Here is a 26,062-nt window from a genome sequence, read left to right as displayed (position 1 = left end):
CCCTCCTTCTCCTCCTTCTCCTTTCTCTCCCCCTCCTTCCCCCCCCTCACTCCTTTCCCAGATAGACAAACATTAGTTATCTTTCTTTCGAAAACCCAAGCAGAATCCTCTGTTACACAACCAATGTACATATTGGAGAAGAGGTCAAGTCAGGAACATGTACCAATTCAGTGGGGTCATAGGTTCAGTGATCGGCCTTCCATAAAAAGAAAATGGATGGCAGAGGGAACAGGGTTTATTTGTATGTCTTAGAGAAACCTTAAGCAAGATGTTAGCTTGATCTTAGGTGACATCTTTGCCAGGGAACGTTTTCTGAGGGACAGGAGACATGATGGAGAGCACACCTTTACATTAAGGTAATCTATGGGAGGCTCATTTGAGTAGGGATTTGTTGCCTAGCAACAGGTATATCTTTAGGTACCTTGTGCAGTTATCACTGGTTGTGGTCTGAAGTGGATTCCTGCTGTCTCCCACCAAGGACCGAAGAAATTGGTTCAATGTCTGTGAATTCCCACAAGATTACAAGCAGCTTTAATCCTGGCCAAGCTGGACTCATCATCTTCATCTGAAAAAGAGCAGGAGGAAGAACCCATCAGAAACAAAACCAAGGGACCCAGTTCAAACCCTGATGGAGAAATCAGTTCAGGTCTTTAGATAGAATAGAGTAACAATAGAGTTGGAAGGCGGCTTGGAGGGGTTGCCAACCTTTTGGACCTCAGGGACCACTAAACTCATACTTTTAAATCCCATGGACCAGAGACCCTAGGAAAATCCCCCCAAAAATCTACAGGGAGATTCACCACCCCGTTTTCCTACTGATCAATCATTCTTTATTTGGGATCACAGGATACCGTCTCCAACTCTGTTCTCAGCAGGGGGAGAGAGAGAGAGAGAGACTTTTGGCTTCATGCAAGGAAAACAGCAGAAGCAGCAGAAGTCTTTCTTTCTCTCCCCCAAACTCCACCAGAAATGAGTCTTTGTGAGACTTGTTGCACTGGTGCAGCTTCTCGGAGCAGGATGCCTTGCAGGGTCCCAAAGACTCATTTCAGGCAGAGTTTGGGGGAGAAAAAGATGTTTGCTGAATGTGGTAGCGTGGAAGTTTCTAAATAAAATATGGCTTCCAAAGGCGACACAAGCCTTCCCACAGAAGATTTGAACATGGAAGTGGAGTCAAAGCACCAGAGCCACGAGAAAGGAGAAAGACCAAAATTGGGAGGACCATTGACAACAAAGGACCAGGGGCCAAAACAGAGGTTCTGCAAAGTATGATCTTCTAATGGGGAGAAGGTCCTGAAGGGATAGGAAGAGGAGATTTGAGAACAGCAGTCTAGTTGATGGTCAGATAAGAGTCAGCAGAAGGACAAGTCTTCCAACATTTGAGGGGCTTTCACAGAGAAGAGGGGATCAAAACTATTCTCCAGAGCACCAGAAGGCAGGACAAGAAACAATGGATGAAAACTAAGCAAGGAGAGAAGCAACCTAGAATTAAGGAGAAATATTAATGTAATGTAATATAATTTAATAGCTGACCAGCTGCTGTAAGGCTGTAAGCCCAGGTGAATGAACCGAGGATGAGTCAGCAGGGTACTGCTGCTTTAAGAAGCTGTCTATGTGAGGGAGGCCATGTGAGAGCATCTCTCTCCTCATGTTCTCTCTCCATTGTAGTTCTCAGTGTAGAGTTGATTGATTGCCTGGTATTTGCCTAATGTGTGAATGTATGTATATAGTAGTCTTGTATATAAACCACTGTTAGAAGACAAAGCCTCTGTGTCCTGTGTTTTGCTCCTGAGTTGTCTCACAACGTAAACACTCCGACAAGAAATTTCTTGACAGAACAGCTACTCAGTGGAATGTCTTGCTTTCAAAAGTTTTGGGTGCACCAACACTGGATGTTTTTAAGAAGAGATTGGACAACCGGAAGAGGGGCTCCTTGCTTGACCAGGGGGTTGGACTAGATCTAGAAGATCTTCCAGGTCCCTTCCAGCTCTGTTATTCTCTTTTTCTGTGAAAACTCTGAGAAGCTTGGAACAAATTCTCAGTGTCCTGGGAAGCAATAATTCTCTGCCGATTAAAAAGCTCTTCTGAGATATGTGATGTGCAGCGTTACCCTTCCCGTTACAGTATGCCCTTCAAATGATATCTTGCAATAGAAAGAAAAATAAACTGGGTTGCAGTTGGAAATATCAAGGAGTGGGCTGGATCTGATTTTTTTTTTCCCTTGACATTTTCTTCTCTCAGATTGGTTCTTACAAATTTCTATTTTATGAAGTCGATTCTCCAGTTTCAAACTCTTCTTCAAATGTAGCTATCCCAGCGTAAGACAAGATGATTCTTTGGGAAATTTGAGTTGCTGTCTTCTGAACAACTCCTCCTTCTCCTCCTCCTTCACCTCCTCCTCCTTTACCTCCTCCTCTTCCTCCTCTTCCACGTCCTCCTTCTCCTCCACCTCCTCCTTCTCTTCCTCCTCCTACTCTTCCTCCTCCTCCTTCACCTCCTCCTCCTTTACCTCTTCCTCTTCCTCCTCCTCTTCCACCTCCTTCACTTCCTCCTCCTCCTCTTGCACCTCCTCCTTCTCCTCATCCTCCACCTCCTTCTCCTTCTCTTCTTCCTCCTCCTCCTCTTCCTCCTCCTCCTCCTCCACCACCACCACCACCTCTTTCTCCTTCTCTTCCTCCTCCTCTTCCCTTCTAGCTTTGATGATGCTACCTAGTTGGATAATCAAAAGTCTCCCAGCAAACGGCCAATTCAGAGAGCATCTCTTCAATTCTGCAAACTCTACTCCCTTCTAGCACTGATGATGTTGTCCAGCTGGGTCATGAAATGTCTACAAGAAAACAACCAACTACCTCCTCCTCCTCCCGCTCCCTGTTTTAGTCCCATATCTCTCTTCTTATTCTAACTCCCACCACACCAAGAGAATTTTTTTACTAATAAGAAGGCGATGGATTCTTTTCTAGGATTCTGAATTTTCTTCCAGATTTAAAAAAATATGTTTTCCTGTGAAGGGGAAGGTGCACAATCCACTTTCCCACTTCTAGAGCTATTTATTAAACTTCAGCCCATTTCCCTCCCACCAATTGACGTTCTCTTCCACAAATTTCCTTTCTGGGGGTGGCCGTCCGGGGCAAAACTGCAATTCCCAAAGATCTGTTGAAAAGCATCTTAGCAGCATTAAAAGAAAGTGGAAAAAGAACCATCCCTAATCATTCCTCACTCCCTTTCCATCTTCCTTTTTTTTTTTTTTTTTGGAATCAATTAGCCGAGGAAAAATGACAAGGCCATTTATAGAATGGAGAACCTTAAAGTTTGCAGTGGGAACACTTCTGTGCTAGTATTGTGTGTGTGTGTGTAAAGAGAGTCACACAGAATCAGAACTCCTGCATGACTCAACCACTGATCTGCCAGGAAAACTGCCTCCCACCCAGCTAATACCCAACAAACTAAACAACTGCAAAGCAGGTACTTATGTGAACAATTCAGGCAGAAAGGCGTTGAGGACAGGATGCCTTCTCAACACGCAGGGGAGAAAAAAAGAAAAAAACAAGATACAAGACCATTTATATGGCACACACCCTACCATTCATCAATCAATCAATTAATCAATCAATCAACCAATTAGATAACAACAGATAACCAGAGTTGGAAAGGACCTTGTAGGTCATCTAGTCCAACCTCCCCGCTTCCCCGCCCAAGCAGGAGACCCTACACCATTTCTGACAGATGGCAATCCAAACTCTTCTTGAAAGCCTCCACTGATGAAGCTCCCAGAACAGGCAGCTTCTGTTCCATGGGTTGATTGTTCTCACTGTCAGAAAGTTTCTCCTTATTTCCAGGCTGAATCTCTCCTTGTTCATTTTCCATCCATTATCCCTTGTCTGGCCTACAGGAGCTTTAGAAAATAGCTTGACCCCCTCCTCCTCTCCATGGCAGCCCCTCAAATATTGGAAGACCGCTATCCTGTCTTCCCTGGTCCTTCTCTTCCCTAGACTAGCCAGGCCCAGTTCCTGCAACCGTTCATCGCATGCTTGAACCTCCAGTCTCCTAACCATCCTGGTTGCTCTTCTCTGCACTTTTTCTAGAGTCTCGACATCTTTTTTATAATGTGGTGACGAAAACTGGATGCCGTACTCTAGAATAGAGCTTGGAAGTCTTCTAGCCCAGCCTCTTGGAGACTTAGAATAACTTTGTTGTCACTTTGAATCTGTGGTGGGATTCAATTTTTTTTTTTTTTTACTATCGGTTCTGTGGGCATGGGTTGGTGGGCGTGGCAGGGGAAGGATACTGCAAAATCCCCATTCCCTCCCCACCCCACTAACCTGCTTTCCAGCTCCGTTCTCCTGTGCAGGGCAACAAAAGAAGACCCAGCCGATCAGCTGGGACTCGGGAGGCAGAGAATAGATGGGGTTGTCAGGGCCAGTCAGAGGTGGGGTTTGCTGGTTCTCTGAACTACTCAGAATTTCCGCTACTGATTCTCCAGGACTGGTCAGAACCTGCCGAATACCACCTCTGCTTTGAATGTACCCTAATTGGCACACGTTAAAATGAAATTTCATTGCATACAGCTCTCAAAGGGTCTCCCACCTCTAATAAACACTACACAAACATGACAAAATAAATCAGTAAAAAATATTCATGGACCCACATATGTTCTATGACACTGAGAAACAAGACACTATTTTTTATTTATTTATTTATATACGTACATGGCGAGAAAAACGAATTTTGCAAGTTTACCAGACGGATGGCAATAGAGAACAAAGCTGTTAAAGGATCTGGACGTCCTGCTAGAAATACTTCGAAATCTCCTCTCAGAGGAGATCTCTGCTAAACCTCCTGTACAATTTGAGACAGATGGCTGTCCAGGCTTTTCTTAGAAACCTCCAAGTGATGAAGCAACTTCTGGTGGCAAGCTGTTCCACTGGTTAATTGTCCTCACAGTTATGAAGTTTCTCCTCAACCCCCAAGTTCTTTCTCTCCTTGATGAGTTTCCACCTATTGTTTCTTGTCCTGGCCTTTGGTGCTCTGGAGAATAATTTGACACCCCTCTTCTTTGTGGTAGCCCCTCAAATACTGGAATCCTGCTATCATGACCCCCCCTAGTCCTTCTTTTTTCCAGACTAGTCAAACCCAAATCCTGCCACCGTTCGTCATACGTTTTAGCGAACGCATATCACATCAAAAACATTTCGGAAGCTGCAGAACCCAGCTTTGCACTTCAAGATCTCTTGAAGTGTTTAGAACCACTTGATAACGCCTTGGTAAGGCCACACTTGGAATATTGGTTTTGGTCAGCACATTATAAAAAAAGATGTTGAGACTCTACAAAGAGTGCAGAGAAGGGAGCACCAAAGCGGATCGGGGAACCGGAGGCTAAAACATAAAGAATGGTTGCTGGAATTGAGGATGTCTAGTTTAATGAAAAGGACTAGGGGAAACATGATAGTTTTTGAGGGGCTGCCACAAAGAAGAGGAGGGGGGGGTCGACCTATTTTCCAAAGGACTCAAGAGAAGAAGCAATGGATGGAAACTAATCAAGGAGAAAAGCAACCTGAAATTAAGGAGAAACTTCCTAAGAGTGAAGACAATTAACCAGTGGAATAGCTTGCAGTCAGAAATTGTAGGTGCTTCACCACTGGAGGTTTTTAAGAAGAGATTGGACAACCATTTGTCTGAAGTGGTATAGGGTCTCATACTTGAGCAGGGGGTTGGGCTAGAAGATCTCCAAGGTCCCTTTCAACTCTAGTACACTCTTAGGTCTTATTCTGTTAGATCTGTTCAACTCCAGGCAGGAGATGAGAATGACCCGAAGGCACAAACCTTCTCAATTTATTCTTTTAAATACAACAGAACCATTTTTTTTCTTCTTTTAAGTTATCCAGGGATCTTTCCTTCCTCAAATCCTGAAAATAGTTTTTCCTTTTTAGAAGCTTAATTCAATTTTACAGAGGGGAGAGTTTTTTTAAAAAACAAAGTGGCAAAGAAAGATATCCAGGTAGTTAATGGAGCAGGAAGTCACCGGTAATGAATGATAACTCAACAGAACCGAGAGAAACAGGCCAAAGGGGTCAGTCTACTGCAATGATATGAAACATAAAATCCCTTTATGGGGCCTTCAAATGCACAGGAGCAATTCTGCTTGGCCATGCTTGAGAACTTAACAATCCTCTGTCTGATAAATCCACAAGAAGGAATCAGTTCAACAGGCTGTAATGGAGTTGGGTGACTCCTCTAACACAGGGAAGAAGAAAGGTTTGCTAAATGAGAATAGAGCTGGAAAGGATCAAGCAGAAGACATTCTACCACTTCAGACAAGTGGCTGTCCAGTCTCTTCTTAAAAGCCTCCAGTGATGGAGCATCTACAACTTCTGGTGGCAAGCTCTTCCACTGGTTAATTTTTCTCTCCATGAGAAAGTTTTTCCTTAGTTTCAGGTTGCTTCTCTCTTTGCTTAGTTCATCCAATGAATGAATGAATGAATGAATGAATGAATTAGAATAGAGCTGGAAGGAACCTCAAAGATCTTCTGGTCCAAGTCCCTGCTCAAACAGGAGACCCTATACTGTTTCGGACAAGTGGTTGTCCAATCTCCTTAAAAACCTCCAGTGATGAAGCACCCACAGCTGTTCCACTGGTTGATTGTTCTCATTGTTAGGGAGTTTCTCCTTAATTCCAGTTTGGTTGTCTCCCTGATTAATTCAATGAATCAATCAGAATAGAGCTGGAAGGGCACTCAGAGGTTTAACAGATTCCTTTAACAGATAATCAGAGTTGGAAGGGACCTTGTAGGTCATCTTGTCCAATCCCCCCACCCACCCAAGCGGGAGACCCTACACCATTTCTGACAAATGGCAGTCCAATCTCTTCTTGAAAGTCTCAAATGATGGCGCTCCCACAACTTCCGAGGACAACTTCTGTTCCATTGGTTGATTGTTCTTACTGTCAGAAAGTTTCTCCTTGTATTTCCAGGTTAAATCTCCCCTTGTTCAATTTCCATCCATTATTCCTTGTCTGGTCTTTGGGTGCTTTAGACAATAGCTTGACCCCTTTCTCCTCCCTGGGGCAGCCCCTCAAATATTGGAAGACTGCTATCCTGTCTCCTTGGTCCTTCTCGTCACTAGACTAGCCAGGCCCAGTCCCTGCAACTGTTCCTTGTATGTTTTAGTCTCCAGTCCCCTAATCATCCTGGTTGCTCTTCTCTGCACTTTTTCTAGAGTCTCAACGTCTTTTTTATAATGTGGTGAACAAAACTGGATGGAGTACTCTAGGTGTGGTCTTACTAAGGCTTTATAGAGTGGTATTAGTACTTCCCTTGATCTTGACTGTATCTCTCTGTTAATACAATTTAGGATTGCATTAGCTTTTTTGGCTGCTGCTGCAGACTGCTAGCTCATATTTAGCTGGTTGTCCACTAAGACTCCAAGATCCCTCTCACAGTTACTGCTATTGAGCCTGGTTTCACCCAGTCTATATGTGTACTTTGGGTTTTTCTTGCCTAAGTGTAGGACTTTATTTTTCTCTACATTGAATTTCATTTTGTTAGATATGGCCCAGTGTTCTAGTCTGTCAAGAGCCATCTGGATTTTGAACCTATCTTCTTGGGTGTTAGCTATTCCTGTCAGTTTAGTATAATCTGCAAATTTGGTAAGTTCCCCTTCTATTCCCTCATCTAAGTTGTTAATGAAGATATTGAAGAGTACTGGGCCTAAGACAGAACCTTGTGGCACCCCACTGCTTACTTCCCTCCATGTAGACTTAGACCCCTTAAGGACTACTCGTTGAGTACAGTTTGCCAGCCAGTTGCGAGTCTATCTAGTGGTGGTGCTATCTATTCCACTTTTTTCTCGCTTACTAAGAAGTAGGTTGTGGTCTACTTTGTCGAATGCCTTGCTGAAATCTAAATATATTAAGTCCACGGTATTTTGCTGGTCTACTAATTTAGTCACCGTGTTGAAGAATGAAATAAGATTAATTTGGCATGATCTGTTCTTAACAAACCCATGCTGACTGCTAGTTATTACTTTACTTGTTTCTAGATGTTGGCAGATCTGTGTTTTTATTATCTTTTCCAGTATCTTCCCAGGTATTGATGTCAGGCTGATTGGTCTATAGTTTCCTGGGTCTATTTTTTTTACCTTTTTTGAAGATGGGAACCACATCAGCTCTTTCCCAGTCCTCCGTTAGTTCCCCGGTGCTCCAGGCTTCATTTAACTTCTTTATAAACATATGAAGTAAATTTTACAATACCAGTTGTAGATTTCTCCAACATGGAGCAAACTCAAACAGAAGCAGACATGTTACAAGTCCAGAGCAGAACAGCAACTCAAGAGCTCAGAAACAGACCTCAGTTTCACTTTAGTTCAGCAGGCAAGCAAGACACACAGCAGAGGAGAGAAGCAGTCTCATTCTCAATAGACAGACTCAGAGCTTAACATAGCTTCAGGGCTGCAGAGCTTAATATAGAGCCGTGCCTAGGCTACTTCTAGTTTCAGTTTCCAAACAGTCCTCATTGGCTGATTTAGTTCCTATGCCTATTCATTGGCTGACCTTGTTACCATGCTCTATTCCAGTCCATGGATATACTCTGACATGTTGTGCCATGTGTTTGCTCAGTTTGTGTCTGGGTGTTTTATCCTTGCGGCGGACAAACCATTCCCAGCCATTCAGTCAGAGCTGAAGAAGCTTCTTGGAGGAGAAGCAAAATGTCTTCAATGAAAAACCAGAAAGTCCAGTTTCCTCTTGAAAAAAAAAAGCACCTTTGGATGGCTGAGAACCTCCGTAGCTAAGATTTTTTTTGCTTTTACAGGTTCCGGAACAAAATTGTAACAAGTAAGATCAAATCAGGCGAATAATGGGAACATAGACCTAAATGTCTACAGTATCTGCCTTGAGGCACCTCTGATTAAAATAATCACATTTTACTGGTAGTTTTTCACTTACAACCGTTCTTTTATTGACCATTGAAAGTTGCATCAGCATGGGAAAAATGACTTATGACTGTTTTTCACACTTAACAACTGTTGCAGCATTCCCAGGTTCACGTGATCAAAATGCAGATGCTTTGGCAACCGATTCATAGTTATGACAGTCTCAGCATCCTAGGGTCAGGCGATCCCCCTTCGTGACCAACGGGGAAGCCAGGTTCACTTTACAACCGTTTTTCTCACTTAACAACTCCAGTGATTCATTTAGAAGCATGGCAAGAAATGGGGCAAAACTTTCTGAACAGATGTCTTGCTTAGCAACAGAAATATTGGGATCCGGTTGCAGTCGTAAGTCATACGGGCAGTGCCGTGGCATAGAGGTGGAGCTCTCGCCTCACAATCAGGAGACTGTGAGTTCAATCCTAGGTAGAGGCTGAAATTTCTCTCTCTGGCACAATGTGAATATATCTGCTGTGAACTCCACATTGGTGACAGGAAGGACATCCGGCCAGTAAACACTCAGCTCCATCCAGTCTCCCATCTCCACCCCAAATTAAAGGATTACAAGGTCGTAAAAAAGGCAGTTTTTATCTTTAAACAACTGTTGGGGTCTAGGGAAGCCAAGCCAAACCATTAGTGTTTCTCGAATACAAAGGCAAGAGTGTTTTACTACAGCTCGCTGGTCTGTTGAGAAGTAAAAAGGGATTGCCGGGAACTAGGAGTAGTTTGCCTAAAGGGAAAAAAATGAAAAAGGGCACAATGTGAATATATTTGCTGTAAACTCCGCATTGGCAACAGGAAGGGCATCTGGCCAGTAAATACTCAGCTCCATTCAGTTGCCCACATCCACGCCGATGCAAGGGACGACGGGGTCATTAAAAGACCCAAACACACACACACACACACACACACACACACACACACAAACTTGCAGTTATAAATTGAGCCCTCCCCCCGCATTAATTAATTAATTAATTTTGCATGCAAATTATCTGCCGTTTCCCTCTCCGTAGACCGGAGAGGTTTTTACATCGATCAAGATCTCAAGCTAGGATTTGCTTTTAAAGCTTCAGGAACCAAATTGTTAATGGGTAAAATCAAATAAGGAAAATAATAAGAACACAGGCAGGGCTACCAAGTAATCTGCCTTGAGGCACCTCTGATTAAAATGGTCCCATTTTGCAGTATTTTTAAATACATCAATAAGAGAGAAAGACGTTTACCCTTTTTTTTCTCTCTCTCTCTTTTACGTTTCACTTGTTCAGCATCGCGGCGGGCCAATTTCTCTGGAACCAGAGCTCCCTTTTTTAATTTTTAATTCTCTCGGCAAGCTTTTCCAAGGATTGCTAGATAAATATGAGTGGGAAGAGGGGAATTTCAGGGGATTATCGGAACGATGGAAGGGATCATTCTTTGGAAGGGGAAATTTTGAGAGGAGCAAAAACTAAAAATAATAAAAAAAATCATTGAAGAACTCAATAAGTAAATCAGGAAGAAAAAAAATTGGTTTAATAAATCAATCATAAAATCTCAGCAGTACATTTCCAGGAAGCCGAAAGCCTGATTTTTACCCTTCCATCATTCTCTGCTTTTAACACCGATAAAAGAGACAGAAAGGAATATCTTTTGTTCTCGAGAAAATGCTGGATTTATTGTGTCTTTGTTTCCTGTGACAAAGGCCAAGGGGATATTTTTGCTCGTCTCTTTGGCCTCGGCTTCTTGGATGATGCCAACAGCAATTTTCACTTCAGCCAGATATTTTCATAGGCTGTAGTAGAAGTCCAAAGTCTTCCTCCCAGAGCAGATGTTATTATATTCCTACCTGCCAGGAAAAGATAGAGAAGAAAAAGGAAGGAAAGCGTTAGAGCAAACATTAAAAATGAAAGATTTTAAAAAGGTTTCTGGGAACAGCTGCGCCTTCCCTGTGCATGGGTGAATCCCAGTCCAAAAGCTCACTGTAGAGGAGAAGGACAGAGCATCAGAATATTAGAATTGGAAGGGACCTTGGAGGTCTTCTAGTCCAACCCCTTGCTCAGGCAGGAAACCCCGTACTATTTCAGATAAATGTTTGTCCAATCTCTTCTTAACAACTTCCAGTGTTGGAGCATTCACAATCTTTGGAGGCAAGTTATTCCACTGGTTAATTGTCCTCACTGTTAAGATAGTTTCTCCTTAGTTCTAGGTTGCTTCTTCCCTGGATTGGTTTCCACCCATTGCTTCTTGTCCTGCCTTCAGGTGCTTTGGAGAACAGCTTTCAACTTCCTCTTCTTTGTGACAGCCCTTGAAATATTGGAATCAGAGGTGGTATTCAGCAGGTTCTGACCAGTTCTGGAGAACCGGTAGTGGACATTTTGAGTAGTTCGGAGAACCGGCAAATACCACCTCTGACTGGAGATTTTGCAGTATCCTTCCCCTACCATGCCCACCAAACTACGACCACATAACCGGTAGTAAAAAAAAATTTTTAATCCCACTACTGATTGGAATACTCCTATTTTGTCACTTCTGATGTATCGTTTCATTAGACTAGACATAACCCTAACCCTAACCCATCCTTGAAGTCTTGTCTTCAGTAAGTCAGTCAATCAATCAGCCTTCCTCCCTTCCTTCAAGTTTAAACTTTCTCCCTCCATCCCTTCATCCATACAATGCTTCCTTCCTTCTTCCTTCCTTCCCCTCCCTCCCTCCAATACTTACTTACTCCCTCCCTCCTTCCTGCCTAACCCTAACCCTCCATGCCTTCTCTGCCCATTACTAGCAATTCCATCCTGACCGCCTCCAGGTCGACTCAGCCTTCCCTCCTTCTGAGGTGGGTAAACGAAGACCCAGATTGTTGGGGGCAATAGGCTGACTCTATAAACCACTTAGAGAGGGCTGTAAAGCACTATAAAGTGGTATATAAGTCTAGGTGCTATCGCTCTTCCTTTTCTCCTTCCTTCCTGTTTTTGAAGGCCATCTACTCAGAGACTTTTGTGCTTCCTTGGGTACTTGGTTGGCCGGTGTTGGATGAGATGGGCCAGAGGTCTACTCCAGCAGGACAACGCTGATATTCTTAAAGTTCTCTCCTGTAATATATCAGATGTCATCAGCTTAAAAAATGAGTGATTGTATGAACTTCTTGATAACTTTGCTAAACTGATAAGAGGGGCTTAGCCTTTGGTTTCTGTTTAGATGTGAAGCATCTCCTTATTTTACTTATGGAAATTAAATAAAGTATATTCTACAAATAGTTTCCAGTCACAGATAGTAATGGCCAGTTGGTGTAATGGAGCACAGAAGTACAAGATGTAGCTACTCCCACTAAGATGGGTCTAGGTAGGACAACTCACCATGGTCACTCATCACAGCCAACTTTCTGTGGGACAACTCACGATGGCCATTTGGCCAACTTGCCACAGGACAATTTAACACCGTATTAATTATTTCATTCAGTTATTTTTATTTTTGGTGACCATGTTTGAGTCGAAATTATTGCAACTCTTGCATTTCTGGACTGACTTTCTTTGTTTTATTATTTGGCCGAGGTTCTATTGAAATCAATTTAACTTTTCCATTTGTTAAATTGTGTCCTGTGATGTGCGTTTGCCAGGGCAAGTTGGCGTGCTGAGTTGCCCAATTCCAAACTAATATGCCAATATTGATTGAATTTCTCGTTCGCTGGCTTTCTTTAGATGAGAAGATCCCATAAACACTTTTTTTTTCTTGGTTCTTTTCTATTTCTCTCTGTATTCTGAAGTTCTCTCTGCCCGTTTCACATTTTTCCCCTTGTTTGGTTTAGTCTTGAAAGGAAGTCTACCTCCGGAAGTGTCCAAAGAAGATGTCTTATGGATCCATTGATGGCGGTGGGTTTGGTAGCAGAAATACCTTTGGAGGACCATCAAGGCAAGGATATCAACCTTTAGGTAAGTTGAACCCCATGTGTTAATTATTTTTTCTTCCCTGAATTTCTTTTCTTTAAAGTCATAACTATTGTTTTAATGGGTAATAGAACTCAGACGTATCCAAGTACAAAATAGACGTTGAGACTTTGGGAAAAAAAACGTGCAGAGAAGAGCAACTAAGAGGATTAGAGGCCTGGAGACTAAAACATGCGAAGAACGGCTGCAAGAATTGGGTATTCCATTCTGGTGCTTTGGAAAATAGGTTGACCTTCTTCTTTTTTGTGGCAGCCTGTCAAATATTGGGACATTTTCATGTCTCCCTTAGCCCTTCTTTTCATTAGACTCAAAACACTTAATTCCTGCAACCATTCTTCGTATGTTTTAGCCTCCAGCCCTCTAATCATTTTCGTGGCTCTTTTCTGCACTTTTTCCAGAATCCCAAATACTTTTTTCATACTTTGAGGACCAGAACAAATTGCAGTTTTACAAATGTGGTCTTACCAAGACTTTGTAAAGCGGTACGAGAACTTCACATGATCTTCAACCTATCCCTGTATTAATGCAGCCTAGGATTGCTTCTTCTGAGGAAATCCCCAAAGATGTTTTTGGATACAACTTGGCCTTGTAACCAGTCTATATTCTCGATGATGATTGTAACGATGATGTTACCCATTCAGTCACACCTGACTCTTGGCGATTCCATGGGCCAGGTCTCTCCACATCTCCCCATCTTGCTGTGATGATAGGTAGGTCACAAAAGTCACGAAAATAGGTGAAGTACGTTTAATTCCTTCATCTTGGCCTCCAAGGTCCAATTATCATTGACTGGAGAAAAAAACTCCCCCATGAACAATTGCGAAAAGGAAGAAATGCCGTTCAAACTCAAAATACATATAAAATATAAATGGAAAAAAACAACACAAAACACACTGAAGCGATTAATGAGACAAGGCAGGATAAGAGCTTGAACACGTTCACAGATATCGAAATACACACACTGGGAAGGACGCCAAACTCAGATAAGAACGGACAGACTAGAATTATTTCACGCTTTGCTTCCAGCACTAGGCCATGTGCAGATTGTCCTTTGAAAGAGTCCACCCAGCTGCAGCCCATGAAGGGGATCAGGACCCTTTCCTCCCCCATAGACCATGCCATTCACTTTTCTCCCTTATCCACTCTTCCCTGGGTGCCTTAGGATGAAGAGTGGATGGGCCTGGGTCTTCCTCTGAATTCCCAGCTGGCCTGTGCCCTTCCCCAGTTTCCTCCACAACCTGTGGAGCCACACTCCCACTCCCTGTCGGCTGTTCCTCCTCTCCCTCGGAGTCAGATTCTAACAGGGGCATGACACTTGCACTACTTCTTTGAGTTTTTCTATTCTCTGGCTCAAGGTGTCAGCTTTGATGGTGTCCAGCAGTTATGGTGTCCATCATGATGTCCCAAAGGTGCTTTTTTCAAGAAGCAACTGGACTTTCTGCTTGTTTGTTTTTCTTTGAAGACATTTGCTTCTCATCCAAGAAGCTTTTTCAGCCCTGACCAGGTGGTGGGGAGTAGAAGGATTTATACCCCTTGCAGACAGCTGGACATTTGCATCCTTGGTGGTTGAGGCCACCTGGAGGTTTATCTGTGTTGTATGTCCATCTGTGTCCAGGTGGCCTCAATGATTCTCTAAAAGGAAGCAAATGACCAGCTGTCTGCAAGGAGTATACATTTTTCCATTTCCCACTATCCAGTCATACCCGAAGAAGCTTCTTGGATGAGAAGCGAAACATCTTCAAATTAAAACCAGAAAGTCCAGTTGCCTCTTGAAAAAAGCACCTTTGGGACATCCATGACCTGGAATGACTGAGAATCTCCATAGATATCTCCATCATGTTCTTTGGAGGCCTGGTTTCCTCTTCCCAACATAATTGCTTGCTCCATCTCTATTGTGTGATATGACGAAAATAAGCGGGACACAGTTTTGTGAATTTTCCTTGCTAAAGTTATGCATTTCAGCACTTGATTGTTGGTCTCCTTTACTGTCCAAGGAATTTGCAGGAGCCTTCTCCAGCATCGTGTCTCAAATGAGTCAATTTTCTTCCTGTCTTGCTGTTTTAATGTCCAACTTTCACAACCCTAGATAGCTACAGGGAACCCAGAGAGAGTGGACTATATTTGGTTGCCAGGCTGATGTTCTCACTTTTCCATGTTCAGCTTCTGTTCATCATTTCTCTGTGACCCCAGTGCAATCCTCTGTTTTATTTCTGGGCTGCATGTACCGCTTTGAGTGATCTGCAATCTTAGGAAAGTGAATGAAACTATCTTTAAAATTAACTTCAACCTTGACTCTGTCATATATATATATATATATATATCCATGCTGCTCAAATTTCAGGTCACGTCCTTCTAACTCTGAGAGTCTTCTGCTTCTTTCATCCAAAACAAACCGCAAGCCGCAAAATATCATTTCAAACCAGGAAGATCCAATCCTTTCCTTCTCATCTTGTAATGCCTTATTTTTAACTTGTGGTTGTTTTTTTTCCTTGCCCCCTGACCTAGAGATTTAGATCTGTCCTTCTGCTTCAACGGGGCATCAATTGTTGGAGAAGTACTCTCACTTTATCTATTTTCTGAGTCCATCAGACTGATGTGACACACGAATATGCTACCGTGTTTCTCCAACAATAAGGCCTCCACCAATAGGAAGGCCCAGCATGATTTCTAGGCATGAGGTGAAATTAAGCCCCGACCCCCAAATTTAGGCCTATTTAAATCATGCATTTCCCCACCATTTCTCACATCAGTCGTTAGAACTACACGAGATGAAGAGAAATGGGGGGGAAGGGTGGGGGAGGGGAGAAAACCTCCCTTTAGGAGTGCCCCGCAGGTAGCCTAGGCTAGAATATCCCAATAGCCGATAGAAGCTCCCCAAGTGCAGTCACCAGCCACTTCAGGGCGTGGCATGGCTGCCCGTGTCCCCTCGCCTTTAGGCAGTCTCTTTTGGGTGACGGAAGCTCCCCAAGTGCAGTCACCAGCCACTTCGATCGGCTGGTAGAAGCAGCCTTGCGGCGAGGGGAGTGCATGTGTGCACTCGCCCGAGGCCGCTTCTACCGGCCGATCGAAGTGGCTGGTGACTGCACTTGGGGAGCTTCCATCGTCTGAAAGAGACTGCCTAATGGCGAGGGGACATGGGCAGCCACGCCTCACGCCGAAGCGGCTGGAGACTCTGCCTTTGGGGAGCTTTCGTCGGCCGATAGAAGTGGCCTCGTGGCGAGGTACGTGTGTGGGCCGCCCTAGGTGGGGGAGGAAATTAAGTCACCCCCGAAAAGACAGCCTAGCCGTTTTTTCGGGGAGTCAAAAAAAATATAAGGCCAGGCCTTATTTTATGAGAAACACGGTAGTACATTTTCTGGGATGTCACTGACAGTATTGGGAAATGTCATGGAGGTCCCAGGAAGGAACTTTAAAAAAAAACAAAAAACAAGGTTTCACCCATTGAAAGCTTTCATCGGAAATAAGAAGAAAAAGAAAGAAAGAAAGAAAAAAGAGTGGTTTTTCCCTCCCTCCTTCCGAATTTGAAAGAATACAGTGAATCTCGTGAATATAAATGGGGAGAGTTCACAAGGATTATTAGGTGCGGATAGAAATACATACCACTTCCATAGCAAAGGAAGATAAAGCCAGAACGGTTAAATTCACGGGTGGGATGGTGCCAGTATAACAACTGGTTCGGTGATCGTGCATGCACGCCTGACGTGTGCTGTGCATGTGTGAACAGCAATGCAAAAATGCTTACCTGCTATGTTACTTTTGGGGAGTAACACAGCTGAGGAGTGGCAATCTGATCTTTTGCGTTGATCAGCTGGGATATAAAGTACAGCGCAGGGGCGGGCGGGGCGCAGCGAACTGGTTCACTCCCAGCTGACTTTTGGAGCTAGGGGTTCGCTCGAACTGGTCCGAACCGGCAGAATCCCATTCCTGGTTAAATTGATTATTTTATTCAAAGCGGAAATCTTTTTTTTCATTTGGATGTCACTTCTGGATTTTGTGCTTTGTGATGAAAAGAACACTGAAACTTTGGTTGACTTCGGTTTTGTTGATCAGAAAGATGTGGCGTAGAAATGGCAAGTTATACATTAATGTGTAAAAGCCAAACGTTGAGGTTGGAGTGTTTTTATCTCGTACACTGCTAAGAAGAGTCAAGAGTCAATGTATTTTTTCCCCTCCTTGTATCTCACACCTTCTTTCCCCCACTCCTTTTCCTTCCCTTTATTTCCTATTTTTATTTTTTTTCCTTTGTATTTTATATAATAAAACAAATAAAAAAAATTGTAAGAAAGAAGGAAGGAAAGAGAAAAAGAGAGAGAGAAAGAGACAGAAAGAAAAAGAAAGAAAGAAAGAAAGAAAGAAAGACGACTAACACTACAATCAGAATTACACAAAGTTACAGTTCTATCACGGAAGGGTGAGCTTTTATGGACATGTTTAGAAAAATTTCTGTAAGCATTAGTCCACAAAGGGAAAGCATTTGTTAAGTTAGCAACATGGTTGTTAAGTGAATCTGGCTTCCCCATGGAATTCGCTTGTCAGAAGGTCGCAAAAGGGGGTCACATGCGAATTGGGCCAACTAGCCACAGTCAACTGGTTGCGGCCAACTCACTGCAGGACAACTTGCCACGACTAATTTGCCACGCAACTGTTCTGACCCAGCTCCGCAAACACGACAAACCCTCTGAAGTGAAGTCAAAGATTCCTTTATTAGGAACTCCAACAGCCCCGGCAAAAGGTTTCTCTTTCTAACTAGTCCTTCTGGCAGGGAGAGGAATAGTTGTTTGCCACATCTATTCATCTCCGCCGCTGCCTATTATCCCCAGAGCTAGGGTGGGGCTTCGCTAGCAGCGGTGGCTCTTCTGTCCCAAGGACCAGCCCATAGATTTCCACTGCTCTCCTCTCCTCTGCCTTCTCTGCATCTGTGTATCAGGCCCTGGACCCAGCTGTTCCTCCTCTTCCTCATCAGCCACCTCCAGACCTGGGGACTGGAGACCATCTAAGGGCTGACGGACGGCTTTGCCTCTGTCTCTCCCCCTTTTCCCTCTTCAGAGCTCTCAAATTTTATCGAAAAGGTGTGAGGCAACGGAAGGTTTTCGGCTGAGAATGGAAGGTTTCCCGCTGAGAGCTACAAATGTTAAGAAATATTTCTTCTTTCGTCCTTTCCTGTGAGCAGGAGGGATGGTACAGGCAGTCCTCAAATTACAACAGTTTATTTAGTGATCATTCGTTAAATTGTAACCAAGTTACAATAACACTGAAAAAAGTGACTTATGACAGTTTTTCACATGATTGTTGCAACATGGTCACAGGACCAAAATTCAGGCATTAGCAACCGACTCACATTTATGATGATTTGCAATGTCCCAAGGTACCGTGATCCTTCAGACAAGCAAAGTCAACGGGGAAGGGAGATTCTAGAGGTGGTATTCAGCAGGTTTGGACCAGTTCTGGAGAACTGGTAGCAGAAATTTTGAGTAGTTCAGAGAGCTGGCAAATATTGCCTCTGACTGGCCCTGCCCCTATCTATTCTCCGCCTCCTGAGTCCCAGCTGATTGGCTGGGTCTTCTTTGGTTGCCCTGCACAGGAGAACGGAGCCGGAAAGCAGGTTAGTGGGGTGGGGAGGGAATGGGGATTTTGCAGTATCCTTCCCCTGCCAATCCCACCAAGCCACGCCCACAGAACCGGTAGTAAAAAAAAAATGAATCCCACCATGGATTCAAAGTGACAACAAAGTTATTCTAAGTCTCTGAGAGGCTGGACTAGAAGGCTTCCAAGCTCTATTCTAGAGTACGGCATCCAGTTTTGGTCACCACATTACGAAAAAGATGTCGAGACTCTTGAAAAAGTACAGAGAAGAGCAATCAGGATGGTTAGGAGACTGGAGGTTCAAACATACGATGAATGCTTGCAGGAACTGGGCCTGGCTAGTCTAGGGAAGAGAAGGACCAGGGGAGACATGATAGCGGTCTTCCAATAGTTTAGGGCTGCCACAGAGAGGAGGAGGGGGGTCAAGCTATTTTCCAAGGTACCCGAAGGCCAGACAAGGAATAATGGATGGAAACTGGCAAATATCGCCTCTGACTGGCCCCGCCCCCATCTATTCTCTGTCTCATGAGTCCCAGCTGATCGGTTGGGTCTTCTTTGGTTGCCCTGCACAGGAGAACGGAGCTGGAAAGCAGGTTAGTGGGTGGGGAGGGAATGGGATTTTGCAGTATCCTTCCCCCAGGAGTAGGGAGGGAATGGGGATTTTACAGTGCCTTGCCCACCAAGCCACACCCACAGAACTGGTGGTAAAAAAACAATCTCACCACTGGTAGATTCACTTAACAACCGAGTTAACTAACAACTGCAGTGCTACTTTTACAGCGCTGGCAAGAAAGTTCATACTGTGGAGCAAAACTCACTTAATAACTGTTTCACTTAGCCATGGAAACATAGGGCTCAGTTGTGGTTGTAAGTCAAGGACTACCTGTAACTAATAAATCGATAAAAAAATAAAGTACATTCTTATAGATTAGTAAGTGTGTCAGCCGTGCTTATACCTGGTTCAATTCTTTTACCAGCAATGGACTGAAATATGCAGATGAAGAAAACTGGTTTTCCTTAGAAATCCAGTCGTAAGTGTGTTGTGGCTCGCCGGTAGCAGATGCGGACAGCTGAGGTCTCTGAGAACGAGGACTCAGATGAGGGGCCTGTGTGTGAGGCAGGGATGGGGCCAGGACCATCAGGGAGTGAAGTGCTTCCTTCGGAGATTATGGAGGCTGGCAGCAGTGATGAAGAGTTCCCCGAGGAGCCTGTGGAAGGAAAGAGCACCTGCAGCAGCATGGGTGACTCGGGAGTAAGGCTGCAAGGTAATGGCCCCTCCCTTAAGAATTAAAAGCCAGCTGAGAAACGGAGTTCTTTGTAGGAAACAAAGAAGTTTTTGCACTCAAGCCTCGTGGACATTCGGACTCTCTTAGTTTGTGTTCGGAGACTCTTTGTGTATGAAATATTTCTTGGCAACTGGATCTAGTGTTCTTGGCAGCGTTGCACCACCTTGGCAAGGCTCGTTCTTATCAGAGACAATTAGTTTGAAACAGCCTTTTAACCGTGAAGGAACGGAATTCATAAAGAATCGTTAAAAGGTTTTGCTGTTTGGTGTTTGTTTCCTTGGAACAAGGTTTGGGTCAGAACAAAGTGGCCTTGGAGAGATCACACGCAAGTATCCAGCTGGAGACCGGAAGTTGATTAAGATGGAGCACCGAATCTAAAAGTCATAAGCTGGAGTAGCAAGAAAACAGCTTGCCCCAGCGAGGGGCGAGTCTCGTTCTAACCATCCTCCTCGTAACCTTGTTTCTCCGTCCCCTCGAAGCTGGATCTGTGTCCGGCACAAATCAAAACGAATCACCCAGGCTCAGCTGGTCCTCAGTCAGGCGCCTCCATCTGCGGGTGTGGAAACCAGAAGTAGCAAGGCCTGAGGGGTCCTTGGTGCTCTCTGGGCTTCCTTGTTTTCTTTTCAGTCTTTGCAAGACCCAAACTAGTTAACATCATCACTAGTATTACTTTGAGTAATGAAATATAAAGTGTATGAGTAAAGACTTTACACTTTCTTTGAGTAAAGAAAATAACCAAGCTCAGAGAGCATCAAGAAGTTCTTCTTCTTCTTCTTCTTCTTCTTCTTCTTCTTCTTCTTCTTCTTCTTCTTCTTCTTCTTCTTCTTCTTCTTCTTCTTCTTCTTCTTCTTCTTCTTCTTCTTCTTCTTCTTCTTCTTCTTCTTCTCCTCCTCCTCCTCCTCCTCCTCCTCCTCCTCCTCCTCCTCCTCCTCCTCCTCCTCCTCCTCCTCCCCATCCTCCTCCCCATCCTCCTTCTCATGCTTTGATTATAATTCATTTCTTCTTATTTTTCTCCTTCTCCTTCTCCTTCATCTCCTCCTCCTCCTCCTTCTGTTTCTCCTCTCCATCCTCATGCTTTGATTATAATTCATTTCTCCTCCTTCTTTGTCATCTCTTCCTCCTCTCCTCCTCCTCCTCCTCCTTCTCCTCTCCATCCTCCTTCTCATGCTTTGATTATAATTCATTTCTCCTTCTTCTTTGTCGTCTCCTCCTCCACTCCTCCTCCTTTTTCTCCTCCTCCTCTTCTTCTTCCTCCTCCTCTTCTTCCTCCTCTTCTCCTCTGATTATGCTACCAAGTTGGGTCATGAAGCTTCTGCAGCAAACAAACTCAGAGGGCACCAAGGACCCCACCTTTCAACCCCAACCACAAACATTCTCCTTTACTGGAAAGCGAGCCCTTTCTTGCAGCAAAGAATCAGCTTGAGAATACAGCCAGACAATGTCCACCGAAGCCCTCTGTTTATCTGGCACCGCCACCCGTGGCAGGAGGCCACCTGTCTGGTGGATGGGCTCCAAGCTACTTGAACAGATGGGGCTCGGGATAGGCAGCCAATCCTCCACAGAGCATCTTGTCTGCTTGGCAAGCGGAGGAGATGCTTCCTCATCGATGGAACTGAATGGAGGAGGCCACCTGGGAACCCTAGGCAAAGATGTTTCCTCCTGGATTTGGGCAAATCTCATCCTGAACGGAGAATGCCATCTGCTGCAATGAGCATCATCTGAGGGAATAGAATCAAGATCATGCCTTGGTAAGACCACACTTGGACTATTCCGTTCAGTTTTGGTCCCCAAAAATGTAAAAAAAAAAAAAAGGGTGTTGAGACTATATTTAGACAAGAACAAACAGATTCAAACAAACAAAAAATCTGATTAGCTGATTGGAAAGGACCTTGTAGGTCATCTAGTCCAACCCCCCGCCCAAGCAGGAAACCCTACAACATTTCTAATAGATGGCAGTACAATCTCTTCTTGAAATCCTCCAATAATGAAGCTCCCACAACTTCCAAAGGCAACTTCTGTTCCCTTGGTTGATTGTTCTCACTGTCAGAAAGTTTCTCCAGGTTAAATCTCTCCCTGTTCAGTTTCCATCCATTATTCCTTGTTTGGCCTTCGGGTGTCTTGGAAAATAGCTTGACCCCTTCCTCCTCTCTGTGGCAGCCCCTCAAATATTGGAAGACCACTATCCTGTCTCCCCTGGTCCTTCTCTTCACTAGACTAGCCATGCCCAGTTCCTGCAACCGTTCATCATATATTTTAGCCTTCAGAAAAACCAAATGCACAAGTAGAATATAGATGGTAGCTGGATCAATAGTAGTAACTGTGAGAGGGAATTTGGAGTCTTAGTACACAATCACTTAAATATAGCCAAAAAAAAAAGCCAGGCCAATCCTAGGCTGCATTAACAAGAGGGATAAAATGAAGATCATATGAAGTGTTAATATCACTTTTTTAAGGCCTTGGTAAGTCCAGACTTGGAATACTGCATCCAGTTTTGGTCGCCACGATGTAAAAAAAAGATGTTGAGACTCTAGAAAGACTACAGAGAAGAGAAACAAAGACAGTCTTGAACACCGGGCACTATGGAACAAAATTAAATTCAATGGTGAAAAAAGTAAGATTCTACATTTAGGCAAGAAAAACCAAATGTGCAGGTCAGTCTAGGCAGCATCTGGCTCAATAGTTGTAAGTTTTAAGTTGTAATTTTGGTCGTAACTGGAAGGCTACCTATATCTACTCTATTAAAGAGCGGGACTAGTGGGGACATGATAGCTGTCTTCCAATATTTGAGGGGCTGCCACATAGAGGAGGGGGGGTCAAGTTATTTTCCAAAGCACCAGAAGGCAGGACAAGAAGCTTGCTATCAGGATTCCGGCAATTGCCCTAATTAAATCATGAGCTTCGAACCAAGCTTCAAAAGAAATCAAAATATTTATTAGGAGCAGCATGTCCGGCATTAACCTGTATGAAGCCAACTCTGGCATACGTAATTTACAGTCACCTATGACCCTGTTTCTCCCCCCCCCCCCCACCGGAAGTGTCATAAATCCGATTCTCTGATGAAGCACGCACAAGGCGGGGTTGTCATCAATCGCATTTCGTGGGCGGAAGATCCGGCAGCTTAGCTACAATCTTTGTAAGATAAGTGTTGGAATGTACTTCTGGTTTTAAACTGCTGCACTGTTCCTTCGAATTTCCTCCTCCTCCCTTGTTTATGGCAACTCTAAAAGAGGTACAGGAACGCTTTACGAGTTGACACAATGGATGGAAGCTAATCAAGGAGAGAAGCAACCTGGAATTTAGGAGAAACTTCCTAACAGTGAGGAGAACTAACCAGTGGAGAAGCCGGCCTTCGGAGGTTGTGGCTGCTACATCACGGGAGGTTTGTAAGAAGAGACTGGCCTATCTGAAATGGTATAGGGTCTCCTGCTTAAGCAGAGGATCAGACTAGAAGACCTTCAAGGTCCCTTCCAACTGTTATTTTAGAACTTCAATTGTGGCCGTATATTGAGGACTACGTGCAATTGAGGGAAAGGACACATTTCTATGGACACCGTGGGCCTCGGTGGTGCAGTGGTTAGGGTGCCGTACTGTAGGTTGGTTCTGCTGACTGCTGGCTGCCTGCAAATTTGGTTGACTAAGCCTTCCCTCCTTCTGAGGTGGGTAAAATGAGGACCCAGATTGTTGTGGGCAAGAGGCTGACTCTGTAAACCACTTAGAGAGTGCTGTAAAGCGGTATATATGTCTAAGTTCTATTGCAATTGGGGTTCCCTCCTTTGCCTTTTGCAATTCAAAATAATGTTCATGCCTGTGTGTGTGTGTGTGTGTGTGTGTGTATGTGTGTGAATATCTCATTCCTTTCTAATACTGATGACAATGATAAATACATATATGTCTGCCTGCCTGCCTGCCTGCCTGCCTATCTATCTATCTATCTATCTATCTATCTATCTATCTATCTATCTATCTATCTATCTATCTATCTATCTATCTATCTATCTATCTATCTATCTATCTATCTATCTATCTATCTATCTATCTTTCCATCTATCTGTCTATCTATCTATCTATCTATCTATCTATCTATCTATCTATCTATCTATCTATCTATCTATCTATCTATCTATCTCCAAGAAGAAAACCCGATTTAAATGCAGAAATGCCACATCATCTTTGTCTTTTATAGATGAGACAACTTCATAATTCATAAGCAATGTTTGCTCATCGCTTAGTTTAAATTTTCATGTTGCTTTTCTAGTATTTAGAACGTAAATCATTTTTACGGTGGTTTATAAACTCGTGCAAGGGGGAGGTGGGATTCGGGAAAAATCGCCGCATTAAAAATAAGTAGATGTGGAATGAAATGAAGAGTTATTGTTCGTGCAGCCTGTCTGAGGGGGTCCCATCCATTTCCCCCCCCTCAGAGAAAAGCTGCTGGGAAATTTAAAAACTTTCTTGATGGGATTTTCTTCTGAGCGGAAAGGGATTGGATGACAATAAATGGCAGCCTTCTCCAGGGGTTGCTATTTTTACGCGGTCCCATAAATTCATTTAAGATGTGCCCAGTCAGAAAACAAAAGGGAAGACAGCTGCAATTTTTACTGTTTGAAAAAAAAATAAAGAATGTAACAACTACCCAAGAACTCGATTAGGAATTCAGGACAATTTAAAAATCCTGAAGGGGTTGCGTGAAGGGGCTTTCTTGGAAACTGCAGTACATTATACAGAGGGACTGACATTAATGATAATTCATTTAACTAACCAGAGATTTTTTGCTGCTGCTGCTCCTTCTCCTCCTCCTCTTCCTCCTCCTCCTCCTCCTCCCCTTCTTCTCCCCTTCCCCTCCTCTTCCTCTTCTTCCTCTTCCCCTCTTCCTCTTCTCTTCAAACCCCTAATACTGATGATTTTACCAAGTGGGATCGTGAAATGTCTGCAAGAAAACAACTAAACTCAGAGAGCACCAAGGAGCCCACAGTCATCGTCTTCCTCCTCCACTTCCTCCATATGGCATTTACTTTTTACCATTTACTTTTTGTTATTATTATTGTTGTTCTTATTTATTATTCCCCTGTGGTTAGAAGGATCCCATCTCAGCCCTCAATTTGCTTCCTTCCTGGTTTCTCTAAAAATAGGCCCATCATTAACACGGAAGAGGTTGTATCTAGAAGAGCTTTTCTCAAGCGTCACCAGAGATACAAGGAATTGGACTCAGAGGTCATCAAACTGAGAGGGGGCTGATTGGAATAAGTTGGACAACATCCGGGAATTTCGATCCGGCCGCTCAAAACACGGCAAAGTCTGCATCCAACCCGTTGCTTTCCAACAGAATTAGTTCACACATGCTGCTGGCCTTGTCATCTAGCGCGGTGTGAACAGGAATTTATGCATATTGGAGTTAGCTTTTTCATTTTTCTCCCTTTAGGCAAAATACTCCTAGCTCCCGGCAATTCCTTTTTACTTCTCAACAGACCAGCGAGCTGTAGTAAAACTCTCTTGCCTTTGTATTCGAGAAACACTAATTGTTTGGCTTGGCTTCCCTAGACCCCAACAGTTGTTTAAAGATAAAAAAAACTGCCTTTTTACGACCTTGTAGTCCTTTAATTTGGGGTGGAGATGGGAGACTGGATGGAGCTGAGTGTTTACTGGCCGGATGTCCTTCCTGTCACCAATGTGGAGTTCACAGCAGATATATTCACATTGTGCCAGAGAGAGAAATTTCAGCCTCTACTTAGGATTGAACTCACAGCCTCCTGATTGTGAGGCGAGAGCTCTACCTCTAGGCCACAGCTCCACCTTTAAGACTTATGACTGCAACTGGGCCCCAATATTTCTGTTGCTAAGCGAGACATCTGTTCAGCATGTTTTGCCCCGCCCCGTTTCTTGCCACGCTTCTTAAGTGAATCCCTGCAGTTGTTAAGTGGGGAAAACGGTCATAAAGTGAACCCGGCTACCCCATTGGCCGTGAAAGGGGTTTGCCTGACTCTGGGATGCTGCGATGGAACTGAGTGTTTACTGGCCGGATGTCCTTCCTGACACCTAAGCAAACTTCACAGCAGATTTTTATTTTTCTTTGTGCCTCAGGAAAGAAACACCTGCCCCTACCTAGGATTGAACTCTCAACCTTCCTAGTGGGAGGCAACCGTCTTCACCACCAGGCAAACATGCCACTCAGTTTGTTTAAAGATATGCATCCTAAAACCGTAGGGATTGGAAGAGAATTGGGGAGGTCATCTAGCCCAGCCTCGTCCTTGGTGCAGGAGCAACTAGAATATCTCACTATTTCATGGGACAAATTCTTCCACTTGTTAAGTGACAGGAATCCAGGGCCTTGCATCTGTAGGCATGGGTCTGATTCTGAGG

At 43.9% G+C, this 26,062-nt stretch overlaps 1 protein-coding gene across 6 annotated transcripts in view; it reads left to right on the top strand.

Moving 5' to 3' along the window:
• TSNARE1 (t-SNARE domain containing 1) overlaps positions 1-26,062 on the top strand; it is a 271,228-nt gene that overhangs the window by 48,384 nt on the left and 196,782 nt on the right. For 5 of the 6 annotated variants that reach the window (XM_026715999.2, XM_087931803.1, XM_087931805.1 and 2 more), the window contains one exon: positions 12,698-12,821. In XM_026715999.2, coding sequence (XP_026571784.1) covers positions 12,737-12,821 — 85 coding nt within the window. In that variant the 5' untranslated portion in view covers positions 12,698-12,736. The remainder of the gene's footprint in view (positions 1-12,697; positions 12,822-26,062) is intronic. The other variant, XM_087931806.1, reaches the window with a different exon arrangement.

Source organism: Pseudonaja textilis, chromosome 3 (genome assembly GCF_049901715.1).
Source record: "Pseudonaja textilis isolate UNSWEBS1 chromosome 3, rPseTex1.2, whole genome shotgun sequence".
NCBI lineage: Eukaryota > Metazoa > Chordata > Lepidosauria > Squamata > Elapidae > Pseudonaja > Pseudonaja textilis.
This window is presented reverse-complemented; position numbering and strand designations above follow the sequence as displayed.